The following is a 17,164-nucleotide window of genomic DNA, read 5'->3' on the forward strand; positions in this document are numbered from 1 at the left end:
TTTTTTTTTTTTTTTTTCCTGTGGTGCTGGGAATTGAACCCAGGGCCTAGTACATGAAAGGCAAATGCTCTACCAACTAATCGATATCCCCAACCCATTTTTTTTTAAACATATTTTTAGTTGTAGATGGACACAATACCTTTATTTTATTTATTTTTATGTGGTGCTGAGGATTGAACCCAGTGCCTCACACAGGCCAGGCAAGCGCTCTGCCACTGAGCCCCAGCCTCCACCCTGACCTTGACATTTCTGAAGACGGTGCAGGACGTGCCTCCATCTGGACTGGTTCTGATGTTTCCTGGGATGAGCACTTGGCAGAGAAGCTGCTGAAGTGTCAGCCTCTCCTGAACCAGCTCTTACCAAGATGGTGGCAGGAAGATGTTCCCACTGTGATACCTTCTACTTTAAGTCACTGTCATGCTGCTGTAAAGTACAGGTGTCCCTTTTTCCCATTAGCTACTTTATTAATGAGTCAATTTTAATTTCTTAATTGTTAATTTTTAACTTTTTAGTACTAACAATGGAATCGATGAGTGCTTTACCCCTGAGCTGCCTCCCTGGTCCTTTTTATTATTCATTCATTTATATATTTATTTGGTAGTGCTGGGGGTTGAACCCCGGGCACTGTACCACTGAGCTACATCCCCAGCCCTTTTGCTTTTACTTTGAGACAGGGTCTGGCTAAGTTGCAGAGGCTGACCTCAAACTTGCTATCCTCCTGGTTCAGTCTCCTGAGTCACTGAGCTAATAGGCATGCACCACATGACACCCAACAGCCCTTTTTATTTCTTTTTTTGAAATATGGTTTTGCTCAGTTGCTCAGTCTGGCCTTCAACTTGCAATCCTCTTGCCTTAGCCTCCCAAGTAGCTGGAATTAAAGGAATGCACCACCCACTATGCCTGGCTTATTTTTGCATTTTATTTGTTTACTTATTTGGTGCTGAGGATTGAACCCAAGGCCTTGCCCATGCTAAATACCCACTTTATGGCTGAGCTACACCCCCAGCCCCAATTCTGGTATTTTATTTTTTAACAATATTTTTTAGGTGTTGATGGACCTTTATTTTATTCACTTATTTATATGTGGTGCTGAGAATCGAACCCAGGGCCTCACACATGCTAGGGAAGCATTCTACCACTGAGCCACAACTCCAGCCCCAATTCTGGTATTTTAAATATGAGTGCCTATTAAGACAGAGTCGCTGGGGCTGGCCTTGAACTTTCGATCCTCCTGAGCAACAGGGATTACTTACAAGTGTGCACCACCATGCCTGGCCAAACTGGGTCACTCTGATCCGTCTGCATCCCTTACATAAGGAAATATTCCTCACTCAGTTTGTATTTTGTCTGTTCCAGTCCTGGAGTCAGCCCTTCCAGGAATCCTGGATCTTTTCTTGGAGAGCAGGACTTAGAATTTTGGCTTCTTTCCCATCTGCCAACAGGTGCCATCTCAGCTCCTGGGGCTCCTGGGAGCCACAGGACAGAGCCTGCCTTTCCGGGAGGAGCATCCATGGCCATGAGGAAGACCATTAAAGTAGCATCCTTTCTTACAGGTGAACCTGGGACCGGACAAAATGGTGGTTGACTTGACGGATCCCAACCGGCCGCGCTTCACCCTGCAGGAGCTGCGGGACGTGCTGCAGGAGCGCAACAAGCTCAAGTCCCAGCTGATAGTGGTGCAGGAAGAGCTGCAGGGCTACAAGAGGTGGGCTTGCTGCCGTGCAGGCTACCCCTGCCCAGCCAGGCCTGCCTGAGGTCCTTGCTGGCCACAGAATTGTTTCATGTTCACTCAGCAAATCTAATGAAGACCTACTATGTGCAGGGCCCTGTTCTGGGCAAGGAGAAAGTGAAAGTCCTTGCTAATCTAGTAGAGGGGACAGGTCATCAGTCAGGAAGCCCAGGATTGGGGCTGGGGCTCAGGGATGGAGCACTTGTCTGTCATGCTGTTTGGTCCCAGAATGATCCCTGGTAACGTGCACACACACACACACACACACAAAAGAATGTGAAGCAAGTTATCACAGGCAGTAAAATGGGAGTGGGGGGCTCTTTCTTCAGTTAGATAGTCAGAGAGGCCACTCTCAGGTGAGTGACCAGAGTCAGCCATGTAAATATCAGGCAGGGCAAATAGGAGCAGGAAGTACAAAGTCCCTGAGGTAGGAACCAGCTTGGCAATTTAATGGGGCCCACATGGCAAAGCCCAGAATGCACAAGGAGGATGGTAGGAAGGAGGCCTTGGAGCTCATCAGCCGAAGGGAGGAGTTGAATTTTGTTAGTATAATGAGAAAGTTTCGATCAAAGAAATGACAAGTTCTGATTTACTAGTTTGAAAGATCAATGTGATGATTTTGACAACTGAGTCACTTGGTTATATAAGAGAATTTCCATATTCTTTGGAAATACACCCTGGTATTGAGGAGTAAAGGGATAAGATGTCTCCAGTTTAACTCTGGATGGTTCAGAAGGACGAGGGACTGTTGGAAATCTGGGTGAAGGGTCTGTGGTAAGTCCTTGTCCACATCTTATACCTTTTCTTCAAGTTTGAATTGAAGTTTAGAAGAACATTAGAGCAGTACTGTGGAGAGCGGCCCCAGGACAGTGGGAGGAGGCCGTTGCCACAGAGGTCTGCACTTCAGTGGTGCTGCCCTGGCGAGCGCAGGTTCAGAGTTGTTGGTATCTGCCTCAAGTCCTGCAGCCAGGGGTAGTCAGAGTAGGAGGTGGCCTCCAATGCTCTGACACCACAACCTGTGCATGCCTCCTTTGGACCCAGAACACTTGGAATTAAGGACGTGCCCCGATCAAAAACAAAAATAAAAAGCTGGGTGTGCTGGTGCATGTCTGTAATCCTACCTACCATGGAGGCTGAAGCAGGAGGATCACAGGGGTAAGGCCAGCCTGGCAACTTAGTGAGACCAACTTGAAATAAAATAAAAAGGGCTGGGGGTGAAGCTCAGCTGCAGAGCCCCCAGGGTCCCGTCCCCAGTACGACACCCACACATAGCCCTTGTGATATTATTATTTCTGTGTTTCTGTGTGTGCTGGGGAGAGAGTGCAGCACTTTGCACAAACTACGGGCTTTACCACTAACCCACACCCCATTTTAAAGATGTTTTTAATCATCTTTTAAAAAACAGGAAGTGGGGCTTGGTGGCACACACCTATAATCCCAGCAGCTCAGGAGGCTGAGGAAGGCTGAGAAGCATGAGTTCAAAGTCAGTTGCAGCAATTTAGTGAGGTCCTAAGTAACTCAGGGAGACCTGTTTCTAAATAAAATACAAAATAGGGTTGGGGATGTGGCTGGCTCAGTGGTCAAGTGCCCCAAGTTCAATACCCAGCACACACCCCCATAAATAAATAAATAAACAGGAAGGTAGGCATGGTGGTACACACCTGTAATCCTTGTAATTCAAGAGTCTAGGGCAGGAGGATCACAAGTTCAAGGCCAGCCTCAGAAACTTTTGAGACCCTGTCTCAAAATTTAAAATTAGCCTTGTGTGGTGGCACATGCCTGGAATCTCCGCGGCTCAGGAAGTTGAAACAGGAAGATCGGAAGTTCAAAGCCAACCTCAGCAACTTAGCGAGGCCCTAAGCAACACGGTGAGACCCTGTCTCTAAATAAATTTTTTTTTTTTTAAAAGAGAGAGTGGGAGAGAGAGAGAGAGAATTTTTTAATATTTATTTTTTAGTTCTCGGCGGACACAACATCTTTGTTTGTATGTGGTGCTGAGGATCGAACCCGGGCAGCACGCATGCCAGGCAAGTGCACTACCGCTTGAGCCACATCCCCAGCCCTCTAAATAAAAATTAAAAAGGGCTGGGGATGTAGCTCAGTGGTAAAATCTCCTGGATTCAATTCCCAGTACCAAAATAAAGAGAAAAAACAGCAGCCAAAGGGCTGGGGTATGGCTCAGGGGTAGAGCGCTTGCCTCACGTGCACAAGGACCCACCCCACAGTAAAAAGAGCAAAAGAGCAGCAGTAAAGTTGAATTCTAAGAAGCAAAAGCCAAAAGAAATGAGTTCTGCCAACAGGAATTTATTGTGTTCTTCTGCCGAGGCTGGACCTTGTTAATGGAAAGGGCTGTCTTTTTTTTTCTTTTCTTTTCATTTCTTTTTTTTTTTTGGAACCGGGGATTGATCTCAGGCACTCGACCACTGAGCCACATCCTAAGCCCTATTTTGTATTTTATTTAGAGACAGGCTCTCACTGAGTTGCTTAGCACCTTGCCATTGCTTAGGTTGGCTTTGAACTTATGATTCCCCTCTCAACCTCCCGATTTTCTTTCTTTCTTTCTTTCTTTTCTTTTTTTTTTGGTACTGGGGATTGAATGCAAAGATGTTCTACTACTGAGGTGCATCCCTAGTTGTTTTTACTTTATTTTTATTTTTTGGTACCGGGGATTGAACTCAGGGGCAGTTAACCACTTAGCCCCTTTCATTTTTTAATTTTAAGACAGAGTTTCGCTGAGTTGCTGACAGCCTTGCTAAGTTGCTGAGGCTGGCTTTGAACTCATGATCCTTCTGCCTCAGCCCCCTGAGCTGCTGTGATTACAGGTGTGCACCATGGCACCTGCTTTTACTTTTATTTTGAGTCAGGGTCTGGCTAAATTGCTGAGGCTGACCTCCAACTTTCAGTCCTCCTGCCTCAGCCTTGAGAGTTACTGGAATTACAGCTGTGTGCCACCATATCCAGTGGAAAGAGCTGCCTTCGTCTCACTTAATTAAACAGTTCAGACACAGGTAGTTAAAAAGAGAAGCTGCCAAGCTGACAGGGCTAGGAGCAGCTTGTTAGTGAACAAAGTGACATCCTTTATTTTCAGGTTTAAATTCCCAGAGAACAAGAAACGTGCAGTCACACACAGAAACAGGATTCTGCTTAGTCACTAGTGATATAATTTCCAGAGAAAACATAATGCCAACTGAGATGTTCTCTTAGCAACTGCATCAATTTGCATGTCCAAACTTACAGTGTAATGACAATAATTTGTGATTAAAGCGAAATCTGGTAGATTGTTTCCAAAGATGGCCACATTGGTATTTCCCATCCTGCATGCCTTTAGCGATGAAACTCAGGAAGAAGTGGAGTCTGTTCAGGTGTGGAGGTGCACACCTCTGATCCCAACAATGCAGGAGCAGGAGGCTGAGGCAGGAAGATTGAAGGTTTGAGGCCAACCTCGGCAACTTAGTTAGACCATGTCTTAAAATAAAATTTTAAAAAGGGCTGGGGATGGAGCTCAGTGGTAGAGTATGCTGGGGACACTGGGTTCAAACCCCTATACGACACACACACAGAAGTGGAGTCTGTATTCCCTCTCCTTGAATCTGGGCTGGCCCTGTGACTTGCTGTGACCAGTGGAATAGGGCAAAAAGGATGCCGTCTGGCACCTTATGTTGGGGCTTCTGTTTTTGCCTGCTTGGAGTGCTGTCTTCAGACCACCATGTGGTCTGAGGATGCCCGGGGTAGTCACAGGGAAAGGACCAGGTTGCCCAACGATACCCACTGTGCCCAGCCCTTGGACACAGCCAAGTGACATCACCAGACTAGATTAGCAGAGAACCACCATGCTAATCAGCAGAGGTAGGGCCAGAGAGTCTGTAAATCATTATTTGATGTAACTGCATTTTATTCATGTCACGATAGATGAAAAGAAAAAGGGATTTTTTTTTCTTTAAGTACTGGGAATAGAATCTATAGGCACTCTACCCCTTCCTGAGCTACATACATCCCCAGACCTTTTAATTTTGTGACAGGTTCTCACTAAGTTGCCCTGAATGGCCTCAAACTTGGGATCCTCTTGCCTCAGCTTCCCCAAGTAGTTGGAGTTGCAGGCATGTGCAACCCTATCCATCTGAAAAAGGGCATTTTATTTATTTTTATTTGTTTGCTTTTGGCACTAGGGATTGAACCCAGAGCCTTGTGCATGTTAAGCACATGCTCTATCAATGAACTGCACCCCTAGCCCAAAAGGGAGTTTTTAGATGATGCCTACTATGAAATAATCCTAACATTAAAATAAATAAAATAAAAATAATAACATTAAACAATAAGAACTCACCTATTCAAAACCCTTTCATAAAGAAGTAGGGAGGATGACTCCTGCCCTGTGACTCACACTGAAAGAGGTGTGTCAGTCACCTCCAGCTGCTATAACAAAATATCACCAACCGCTGGGCTTTCACCACAGAAATTTCTTTTCTCGCAGTCCTAGAGGGTAGAAGTGCAGGGTCATGGTGCCAGCATGGTCAATTTCTGGTAAGGACTGAACTGGTAGACAGCTGCCTTCACAGGAGTCCTCACATGGCCAGGGAGACAGAGCACAAAGACACTAATCCAGCCAGGCAGGATACACACCCCTGTAATCCCAGCTACATAGGAGACTGAGGCAGGAGAATGGCAAGTTTGAGGCTAGCCTCAGCAATTTAGCAAAGCCCTTCTCAGAATAAAACATTTAAAGCTCTGGGGATGTAGCTCAGTATAAAGCACCCCTGGGTTCTGTAACCCCCACCCAAAATAAAGACATTAATCCATCATGTGGGTCCCACCCTTGGGACCTCATTTACACCTAATTATCTCCCAGAGGCTTCATTGGCAATTACCACCAAGAAGGACTAGGACTTCCAGGTAGGAATTTTTCAGGGACAAGGTGTGGTCTAGCATCAGGCACCCCTCAGAATGCCACATGGATGCCGTGCGTTGTGCAGTTCACAAGCTGACACGTGTCATCATGAACAACCTTCTTTAGGTCACAACTCACAGGAACCCAGTTTAAACTAGCATCAAGACAAAAGGGAACTTTCTTGGGTCATATAATTAAGGGGGGTCCTGGAATAGGTCCAGGAATTAAAATTGCAGCCAAGGGCTGCTCCTTCCTTCTCCTCTTGGCTTGTTCAGAGGGACTTCTGTGAATTTCAGGAAACGTGGCTTCTGGCAAAAATCCCAGTTGGACGAGTGAGAGAGAATGGCCTTCCTCCCCCTTGTGTGCCAGATGTCCAGGGAAATGCTCCGCCTGTCTTTGAGCCAGACTTCTCCTGGCCTCAGTGTCTTACTGATTAATCAGTAGCTGTTTAGCTTTTATCACCATCTTACTTACTGTGTGTGTGTGTGTGTGTGTGTATACACACACATACATTTTTTCTTTTTGGTGGGATGTACCAGGGATTGAACCCAGGGGTGCTTAACCACTGAGCTATATCCCAGCCCTTTTTAAAATTTTTATTTTGAGACAGTCTTGCAAAGTTGCATAGGACCCCACTAAGTTGCTGAGGCTGGCCTTGAACTTACAATCTTCCTGTCTCAACTGTTGTGTGTGTGTGTGTGTGTGTGTGTGTGTGGTACTGGGGATTGACCAAGGGTCTCAAAGCTAGGCAAGTGCAGTACCATTGAGCTACATACCCTAGGCCCTATTCTATATTTTTAGTTTACGTATTTCTTCATTTATTGACTGTTTTCTTCTTCCTTCCCCAGTGAACTACAAATGGCATGAGAGCTGATACTTTGTCTGTTTTGTCTAGATCATACCATTCTCCTTGCTGTATGTAGGGGCTTGGTTCCATGACCCCTGTGTATACCAAAATCTTCAGATACTCTAGTCCCTTAAATGGTTCACTATTTGCTTATGCCCTCCTCACATCCTCCTGTGCACTTTAAGTCAACTCTACATGACTGACAATACCTAATGCAATGTAAGTGCTAGGTAAATAGTTTTTATACTGTATTATTTAGGGAATAATGACAAGAAAAAATCTGTATGAGTTCATTATTATTTTATATTTTGCCAGAAATTGAACCCAGTACCTCACACTTAATAAGCCTGCAGCCTACCACTGAGCTACATTCCTTAGAGTTGATTACTTTTTTCAGTACTGGGGATTGAACTTTTTTTTTTTTTTTTTTTTTTAAGAGAGAGAATTTTTAATATTTATTTTTTAGTTTTTTGGTGGACACAACATCTCTGTTTGTATGTGGTGCTGAGGATCTAACCTGGGCCTTACGCATGCCAGGCGCATGCCAGGCGATCGCGCTACCCCTACCCCTAACCCTAACCCTACCCCAACCCTAAGCCACATCCCTAGCCCCGGGGATTGAACTTTTGACCTTGTACTAGGTAGGGAAGTGCTCTACTACTGAACTGCATCCCCAGTCCCTTCTCCCCCTTTATGAGTTGGACTCTCTGTATGTTGCTAAGGCTGGTCTTGAACTTATGATTTTCCCATCTGGGCCTCCCTAGTAGTTAGAATTACAACCATGTGCCACTATACCTGACAGATGCAATTTTTTAAAAGGTATATTTTTGATCCATGATTAGTTAAATCCACTCATGTAGAACCTGGGAATATAGAAGTACAGTTGTATTTATAATGTCCTGGCACAGTAGATGAGTTTATAAATATTTGTTGTATTAATTAATGAACGCATACCAGACAGCATATACTTTCTCATTTAATCCCCCAATCCTATGAGGTAGGTACTGTTATCTTCATTTTATAGGTTGGGAAAACATGGCATAAGTTAGATAATTTATACATGGTCACGTTCCTAGAAAGTACAGAAGCTTGAAATACTAGCCAATGCCATTAGATAAGAGAAAGAAATAAGAGTCATCAACACTGGAAAGGTGGAGAGAAGATTCTCAGTATTTCAATCAAAATATCTCTGATTCAATTACTTTCAACCCTAATATTACTAATATAGGAATAATTATTAAGACCTTTCACTTTCAAGCTTCAGAGATAAAAAATAAAAAACAATCTATTTATTTGTCCCCCTTTCCTCAGTGGCCTGATTGCACCAAGAGAAGGCCCAGGGGGAAGAAGAAGAAACGATACTGTGGTTACCAGAGCCTGCAATGCCAACAGTGACAAGGAGGAGAAGACAATCATGAAGAAGCTGTAAGTCAACTTGCTATCCCTGTTATGACTAAATGGTGGCTCAGGAAAGTCTTGGGGGCAAGGGAAGATTGGTCAGCTGCCAGGGCTGGGAGTTCCTCCTACTGGTGGTAGTGCTGTATCTGACAGGAAAACTCAGTGTGAGGACATCGTAAGTCTGAGCACTGAACATACACCCATCAGTACTGGGAAAGTGGAGAGGAGACTTGGTATGTGAATCAGAATCTCTCTGTCTCTTGTACTTTCAACCATAATATTATTAATATAATTATAAAATTATTTGCAGCTTCACTTTCCATGGTTTCAATTAACCGTTGTCTATCACAGTCCAAAAAATATTAAATGGAAAATTCCAGAAATAAACAATTCATGAGATTTATTTATTTCTACAGTGCTGGGGGTTAAGTCCAGGGCCTTGAGCATGCTAGATAAGTGCTCCACTACTGAGCTGAGAATTGAACCCACTACTTCACACATGCTAGGCAAGTGCTCTACCACTGAGCCACAGCCCTAGCTCTTGAGTTTTACTTTGAGTGTTGTTCTGAGCCATATGATGACATGCAGCACCTCCTACTTCCTGATCTTGGAAGTGCGTCATTCGTTTTTCCAGAGTATCCATGCTGTGTGTACACTATGCCTGTTAGTCACGTGGTAGCTGTCTTGGGCATCAGATTGACGATTTCTGAATCATAGTGTCACAAGGTCTTTGTTCAGGTGACCCCTATTTTACTCAGTAATGGCTGCAGAGCTTGAGATCCATGATGCTGGCAATTAGGATGTGCCACCGAGAATCTGCAAAGTGCTTCCTTTAAGTGCAAAGTCGAAAGTTTATCACAGTTATGTGTATTTAGAAAAATATAGTATCTATAGGGTTTCGTACCATCTGCAGTCTGGGGTGTCACCGGGGGTCCTGGAACATATCCCCAGCAGATAAAAAGAGACAATTGTGTATTAATTCATGGAATCATCACAACAACCCTATTAGGTAGGCACTATTAATCATTCCCATCTTATAGATGGATAAATAGATATCAAGAGGTAAAGTAATTTACCCAAGTCCAAACAGGTGGGCGACAGTGAGTTGAGATCTGGGCCAGTTCTCCCTCGTGTCTGTGCACCACGGTGGAGCCCCATTCGGCCCTTCTCATGTGAAATTCAGATTCTCAGGAATCAAGTCAGCCGACATGTGCTTCTCGGTGCCAGGTGTTGGGACAGTGAGACGCTTGTCCTCACCCCACACGGAGGCAGACAGCTGTTGTTCTGGCTGCTCTGGGAGGTCTGTCCCCTAGATGGAGACCGAGAAGCAACGTAGACCAGGGTCTCACACTCAATGTCTGTGGGCCCAGTACTTGGTGCAGAGGAAGAATGGGCATGTGGGGCAGGGCAGGAGCCATTTGTCCCTCAGCTCTGTCTGGCCAAGGGATAACACGCTGTCAGAGGTTCTGATTCCATGTGTGTGTGTGTGTGGGGGGCACTAGAGATTGATCTCAGGGGTGCTTGACTACTGAGCCACATCCCAGCCCTTTTTGTTTTTATTTAGAGACAGGGTCTCACTGAGTTGCTTAGGGCCTTGCTAAGTTGCTGAGGCTGGCTTTGAGCTCAAGATCCTCCTATCTTAGCCTCCTAAGTGGCTGGGATTACAGGCATGTGCCACCGCGCCTGGCGGGAAATATTTTTGAGGGGTCAGAGATTCTGGGTTACTTTCCAGGACCAATTTAGGATTCTTTTGTTTCTTTTTTCTTTTCTTTCTCTCTCTCTCTCTTTTTTTTTTTTTTTTTTTGGTGGGCTGGGGGGCTGCTGGGAATTGAACCCAGGGTCACACTGTACTACTCACCTACATTCTCAGCCCTTTTGATTTTTTGTATTGAGACAGGGCCTCCCTAAATTGCCCCAACTGCCCTTAAATTTGCAATCCTCCTGCCTCAGCCTCCTGGGTAACTGGGATTACAAGCGGGAGCCACTGCACCTAGCTTGTATTTTGTTTCTTGAGATGGGGTCTTGTTGACATGGCCCAGGCTGGCCCTGAATTCCTGGGCTGCAGTCTTCCTACTTCAGCCTCCCCAGGAGCTGGAAGGACAGGCAGGTGCCACTGAGCTAGGCTTTTCTTTTCCTTCTTTCTTTTTTTTTTTTTTTTAACCTCAGGAACAGGGTTGAGTTAATGATCTGCAGTTCCTGCACAAGTCTTCATTGTTAGAACAAAACACTTTCTTATTTATTCCCTTTTCATTCCCATCCCCCACTCCCCTCTACTTCCCAGCCGCCCTCCCCCACCAGCCACTGTATGGAATTTATTTATTTATTTATTTTTGAGAGAGAGAGAGAGAGAGAGAGAGAGAGAGAAAATGATTTTAATATTTATTTTTTAGTTCTCTTAATATTTATTTTTTAGTTCTCGGCGGATACAACATCTTTTTTTGTACATGGTGCTGAGGATCGAACCCGGGCCGAACGCATGCCAGGCGAGCGCTCTACCGCTTGAGCCACATCCCCAGCCCCCACTGTATGGAATTTAATATGTATCATTTTACTTGACTGCATTTCTAACCCATGTTTATTGTTCTGTGCGGATGTGTTTTCAGCAGTAGCTTAAATTTTGTTTCAGTGCTTTATTCTGTTTCCCAGTATTTTTTTTAAATGATAATATTTATTTTAAATCTTTTTAAAAATTAATTAATTAATTAACTTTAATTAGGTATATATGACAGCAGAATTCATTTTGATTCATTGAACACAATTGCTACACAACTTTTCATTTCTCTGGTTGTACATGATGTTGCATTGCACAATATATGTAGTCATACATGTACTTAGGGTCATGATGTCCATCTCATTTCACCATCTTTCCTGCCCCCACCCCATTCCTTCCTCCCCTTTGTCCAATCAAGTTTCCTCCATTTATCCCATACCTCCCCACCCTCATTATGGATCAGTATCCACTTATCAGAGAGAACATTCAGCCTTTGGTTTTTTGGGATTGGCTTATTTCATGCAGCATGGTATTCTCCAACTCTATCCATTTACTGGCAAATCCCATACTTTCATTCTCCTTTAAGGCTGAGTAATATTCCATCGTGTATTTATGCCACAGTTTCTTTATCCACTCATTTATTGAAGGGCATCTAAGTTGTTTCCACAGTTTTGTCACACTCAATTGTGAATTGAGCTGCTATAAACATTGATGTGGCTGCGTTCCTACAATATGATGATGTTAAGTCCTTTGGGCATAAACCAAAGAATGGGATAACTGGGTCAAATGGTGGTTCCATTCCAAGTTTTCTAAGGAATCTCCATCCTGCTTCCCAGATTGGTTGCACCAATTTGTAATCCCACCAGCAATGTATCAGTGTGCTTTTTCCCAACATTTATTGTTGTCTGTATTTTTTTAAAAATATTTATTTTTTAGTTATAGGTGTACACAATATCTTTATTTTATTTTTATGTGGTGCTGAGGATTGAACCCAGTGCCTCATGCATGGTAGGCGAGTGCTCTACCTTAAGCCACAACCCCAGCCCCATTTGTCTATATTTTTTATAACTGCCATTATGACTGATGTGAGATGAAATCTTAAGTTTTGATTTGCATTTCCCTAATTACTAGAGATTACATTTTTTTCATATACTTGTTGATTATATATCTTCTGAGAAGTGTCTGTTCAGCTTTTATTTAAATTTTTCTTTTAGTTGTAGTTGGACACAATACCTTTATTTTATTTATTTGTTTTTATGTGGTGCTGAGGATCGAACCCAGGGCCTTGCATATGCTAGGCAAGCGCTATACTGCTGAGGGTGAGCCCCAACCCCAACCCCTTATTTTAATTTTTATATTTTTTGTACTGGGGATTGAACCCAGGGATGCTTAACCCCACTGACCACATCCCCAGTCCTATTTTTATATTTTTTTAGAGGCAGGGTCTTGTCACGTTGCTTAGGGCCTCACTTAATTGCTAGGGCTGGCTTTGAAGTCAAGATCCTCCTGCCTCAGCCTCCTGAGCCGTTGGAATTACAGGTGTACACTACTATGCTGGCTCCTAGCTCTTTTTTTAGTTTTTATTTTGAGATGGGATCTCACTAAATTGCTGAGGCTAGACTCAAATTTGCCATCCTCCTGACTCAGCCTCCTGAGTCTCTGGGATTACAGGCATGTACCATCATGCCTGACTTTCTTTTTTTTCCCCCACTAAACATTTTTTTAAATTATTTTCACTGACCACCCATATGTATGTTCTTTTTAAAAATTTTTTTTTAGATGTTGATGGACCTTTATTTTATTCATTTATTTATATGTGGTGCTGAGAATTGAACCCAGTGCCTCATACATGCTAGGCAAGCGCTCTACCACTGAGCCCCAGCCCCAGCCCCAGCCCCAGCCCCAGCCCATGTTCTTAATTTTAATAATAGAGTTTGTTAACACATCCAAAAATTCTATCATTTCAACAGGTGATTCCTATAAGACATCATTAATAAGATATTTTCCATTCTGTGTGTTATCTGCTGTTTATTTAATGTACAGCACATTTCAGTTAAGACTCGCTGCATTCTGAGGGCTCGGGGGCCACATGTTGCTGGGGCGGCCGTATTGAACAGCTCAGCCCTGGCAGGTGCATGCTGAGAATCTTCAGCTCTTGAGAACTGAGTCCAGATGATTTTCTTCTTTCTTTCTTTCTTTCTTTTTTTTTTTTAATAATAGGTAAAATATTCATAACATAAGACATACCATTCTGACCATTAAGTGCACCACTCCAGGAGTTTACCGCATTAGCACATCTATTAATTACCATTATTACCTCCACGACCTTTTCATCATCCCCAGGTGGAACCCTGTGCATTAAACAATAACTCCCTGTTTTCCTTTCTACCAACTTTTGGTAATTTCTATCCTACTTTCTGTCTTCACACATCTTCCTGTAGGTGAAACCCTACATTTGTACCTTGCGTCCAGTTGATTTCAGTTAGCCTAGTGTCCTCAGGTCCATCCGTGGTATAGCATGTGTCAGAACCTCACTCCTTCCTCAGGCTGAATCATATTTCATTGTATGGATGGATGTATTTTGTTTATTCATTCATCTGTTGATGAGTAAGCACCGTTTCTAAGATCCTTCCAGACAGCAGTGTGAGGTTCCACCAGTTGCTTCTCACCCCAGCCTAATCCTTCGCACAGTGAGGGGCCCCCAGGTTGCCAGCAAAACCACCCCCATTCCTATGAAATTCAGATTTTCCAGGGAGATGCCTCCATGAGTGAAGCTGTTGGGCTATGAGCTACGCTGGTCAGGGGCCTGCCAAGAATCAGATGTCACACTCAAATAGGCATCACTGAACAAGTGGTGGCCCCACCTGTAATCCCAGTGACTCTAGAGGCTGAGGCCAGAAGATTGCCAAGTTTGAGGCCAGCCTGGGCAACTTAGTGACACCCTGTCTCAAAAGGAAATTTTTAAAAAGGGCTCAGTGGTACAGTGTCCTGAGTTATGTCCCCAGCATACGTACACACACACACACACACACACACACACACACACGTGGGGAGGTAAAGAGATTCAGCGAAGGGACATTTTGCAGATGTGAGGTAAGCGCAAGGGAACCTTGGGGCGTGGAGAAGCACTGCAGGACTGTTGCCCAGGGGGACTGTGTGACTGCTCAGTCTGAGGGCAGAGGCCGAACAGCTGGAGGATGAGAGGAAATCAAGCAGAGGAACTGCGAAGATGGGGCCTGGTGGGAAACTGAAAACAGATCCCGTGCCTCTCTTCTCCCCTGCCTTTCCTTCCAACTTCTCCAGGTCACTGAGCCCAGCAGAAGCTGGAGGAGGGGAGCCCAGGGCAGCGAGGGAGGGGATGGACCTAGCTGGGGGCACGTTCTTAAGTGGATGAGCAGCACCAAGCGGTCTGGAATGGCCTCTCGAGGCTGCTTTCTCCAAAAGACCACCTGAAACCAAATTTATTCATTTATTTTTGGTACTGGGATGAACCCAGGGGCACTTGACCCCTGAGACACATCCCCTGTCCTTCTGTGTGTTTTATTTAGAGATGGGGTCTCACTGAGTTACTTAGGACCTTGCTAAATTGCTGAGGCTGGCTTTGAACTCGCAATCCTCCTGCCTCAGCCTCCAGAGCTGCTGGGGTTACATGCGTGGCCACTTCAGCCAGCTTGTTCATTTGTTCAGTGCATATTTAAGCTGGGCATGTGTTGTGCTCCTATAGTCCCTGGTCCTTGGAGGCTGAGGTGGGAGGATGACTGGAGCCTGGCAACACAGAGACCCTGTTTATGGGGGGGAAGAAGAGAGAAAGAAAGAGAAGAAATGACATGGAAGATGGCGGGTGGAGCTCGGTGGTGGAGGCATGTTGAGCATGCTCTAGGGCCTGGGCTCAACCCGGCACTGCAAGAAAAAGAAAGACAAAAGTCAAGGCTACCGTTGTTCTGGATGCTGGAGACACAGAGATGGAGTCTCTGCCCCAGTGGAGCTGGCACCCTGGTGGGGACAGGAGGAGAGGGAACTGGCACAGAAATAAACTGCAGGGAATTTCGGAGAGCCACAGTGCTATGAAGACCATCAGACACAGTGCCATAGTGCCAAGCGAGTGACCTGGGGAGTCCTGAGAGGCATCTGTGAGGAGGTGACATTCAAGCCAAGCCCCAAAAGTCAATAAAAATTGAAGGCAGATGGGACAGTGGGAATAAAGGGCCTCAAGGTTGCAGATAGCTTAGGGGACAGAAGGACAGGGAGGCTGCACAGTGAAGACAATGGAGGTGGAGAGTCAGGGGTCCTGCTGGGAACAGCTGGGAGTGAGGTCAGCACGTGAGCAGTAAACACATCCTCTGGCTTCCCTGGTGAGGTTGGGGGCCTCTTCCAGGCAAGGCAGTGAGGAGCGGCCCGCTCCAGGCAGGGGTCTGCGGTGTTCGGCTCAGGCTCTCAGGGTATCCAGAAGGCATCCACTTCTGAGGGAGTTCTCTGGTCGCTTATTGAACTTCTAGCCTGATGTGACAGAAATGAAACATCTGTCCTTTGCACAAGCACAAGGCCATAAGTCGTGGTCGGATGAGCTTATTGAGCCGTGGAAAGAATGAATGAATCAAGGAGTGACGCTCTGGAGAAGGGGTCAGGCCCAGGAGGAGGACTTCTGACTTGATCCCGAGGACATGGGAGCCCCGGGGGGGCTAAGCTGAGGAATGGCTTGGTCAGCTGCACACGGTGGAGGACAGGTCCTCTTGGCTGCTGCTTTCACACGTAGGTGTCGGGCATCCCTGGGAGGTTGCATGCACGCTGTGGTGGCCTGGATGGGGGTGGCAGAGGAGAAGTGGCAATACCAGGAATGTGTTCGGGATGCAATGACTAACCTGCGGCAGATGGCTGGCCAAGGACGCCTGCCAGGCCTCTGGCATGAATGACTTGGAGGTGGGGGTGTCGTTTCCTGAGACAGGAGGAGTGACAGGGTGGGGAGCATGTTACTGGTTCAGGGGAGGATGGGCCTGGCACAGCTGTGACACCAGCATCCACATGGGGGGACAGGCTGCTGGGGGGATCAGGGGCTGGCCCTTAGGACACGACTCGGCCCAGCACCGAATGTTGGCCCCGCATGTCCTGGCCTCTCTCTCCAGGTTGTACTTTGTGACCAGCCCAACATTGTTCTAAGCTCTTTGTGAGGGAGAGGTCACCTAAGTTTGGTGTTCCTGGCTCTGGGGAGACCTTTATAGGTTTTGTCTGTTCTACCTGGGACTCCATGTGTTATTCATTGCACAGGTCTGTTTTATAATTGTAGGTTAACATTGAAAAGTGATATTTTTGGGTTGGGGATGTGGCTCAAGTGGTAGCGCCCTCACCTGGCATTCGCGAGGCGCTGGGTTCGATCCTCAGCACCACATACAAATAAAGATGTTGTGTCCGCCGAAAACTAAATAATAAATATTAAAAAAAAAATTTCTCTCTCTCTCTCTCTTAAAAAAAGAAAAGTTATCTTTACCTTTATTACAAAACTTAAAAAAAAAATGGTGCATGCCTATAATCCCAGTGGCTTGAGAGGCTGAGGCAGAAGGATCACAAGTTCAAACCCAGCCTCAACAATTTAGCGAGGCACTAAGCAACTCAGTGAGACCCTGTCTCTAAATAAAATACAAAATAGGGCTGGGGATGTGGCTCAGTGGGAAGTGCCCCTGAGTTCAATCCCCAGTAAACCCCCCCCCCAAAAAAAAGAAAGTAAATAAAATATTAAAAAGAACTAAGGATGTGGCTCAGGTGTTAACTGCTCCTGGGTTCAATCCCCAGTACCAAAAAAAAAAAAAAAAAAAAAAAAAA

The 17,164-nt window shown here is 45.3% G+C and overlaps 1 protein-coding gene across 3 annotated transcripts in view; it reads left to right on the forward strand.

The window, feature by feature from the left end:
• Rilpl2 (Rab interacting lysosomal protein like 2) overlaps positions 1–17,164 on the forward strand; it is a 36,717-nt gene that overhangs the window by 6,322 nt on the left and 13,231 nt on the right. For 2 of the 3 annotated variants that reach the window (XM_015502419.2, XM_015502420.2), the window contains exons 2-3: positions 1,554–1,705; positions 8,773–8,886. In XM_015502419.2, the coding sequence (XP_015357905.1) occupies positions 1,554–1,705; positions 8,773–8,886 (266 nt within the window). Of the gene's footprint in view, positions 1–1,553; positions 1,706–8,772; positions 8,887–11,272; positions 11,493–17,164 lie in introns of those variants that run through there. The other variant, XM_048785508.1, reaches the window with a different exon arrangement.

This window comes from Marmota marmota, unplaced genomic scaffold, assembly GCF_001458135.2.
Source record: "Marmota marmota marmota unplaced genomic scaffold, marMar, whole genome shotgun sequence".
In the NCBI taxonomy this organism is placed as follows: Eukaryota; Metazoa; Chordata; class Mammalia; order Rodentia; family Sciuridae; genus Marmota; species Marmota marmota.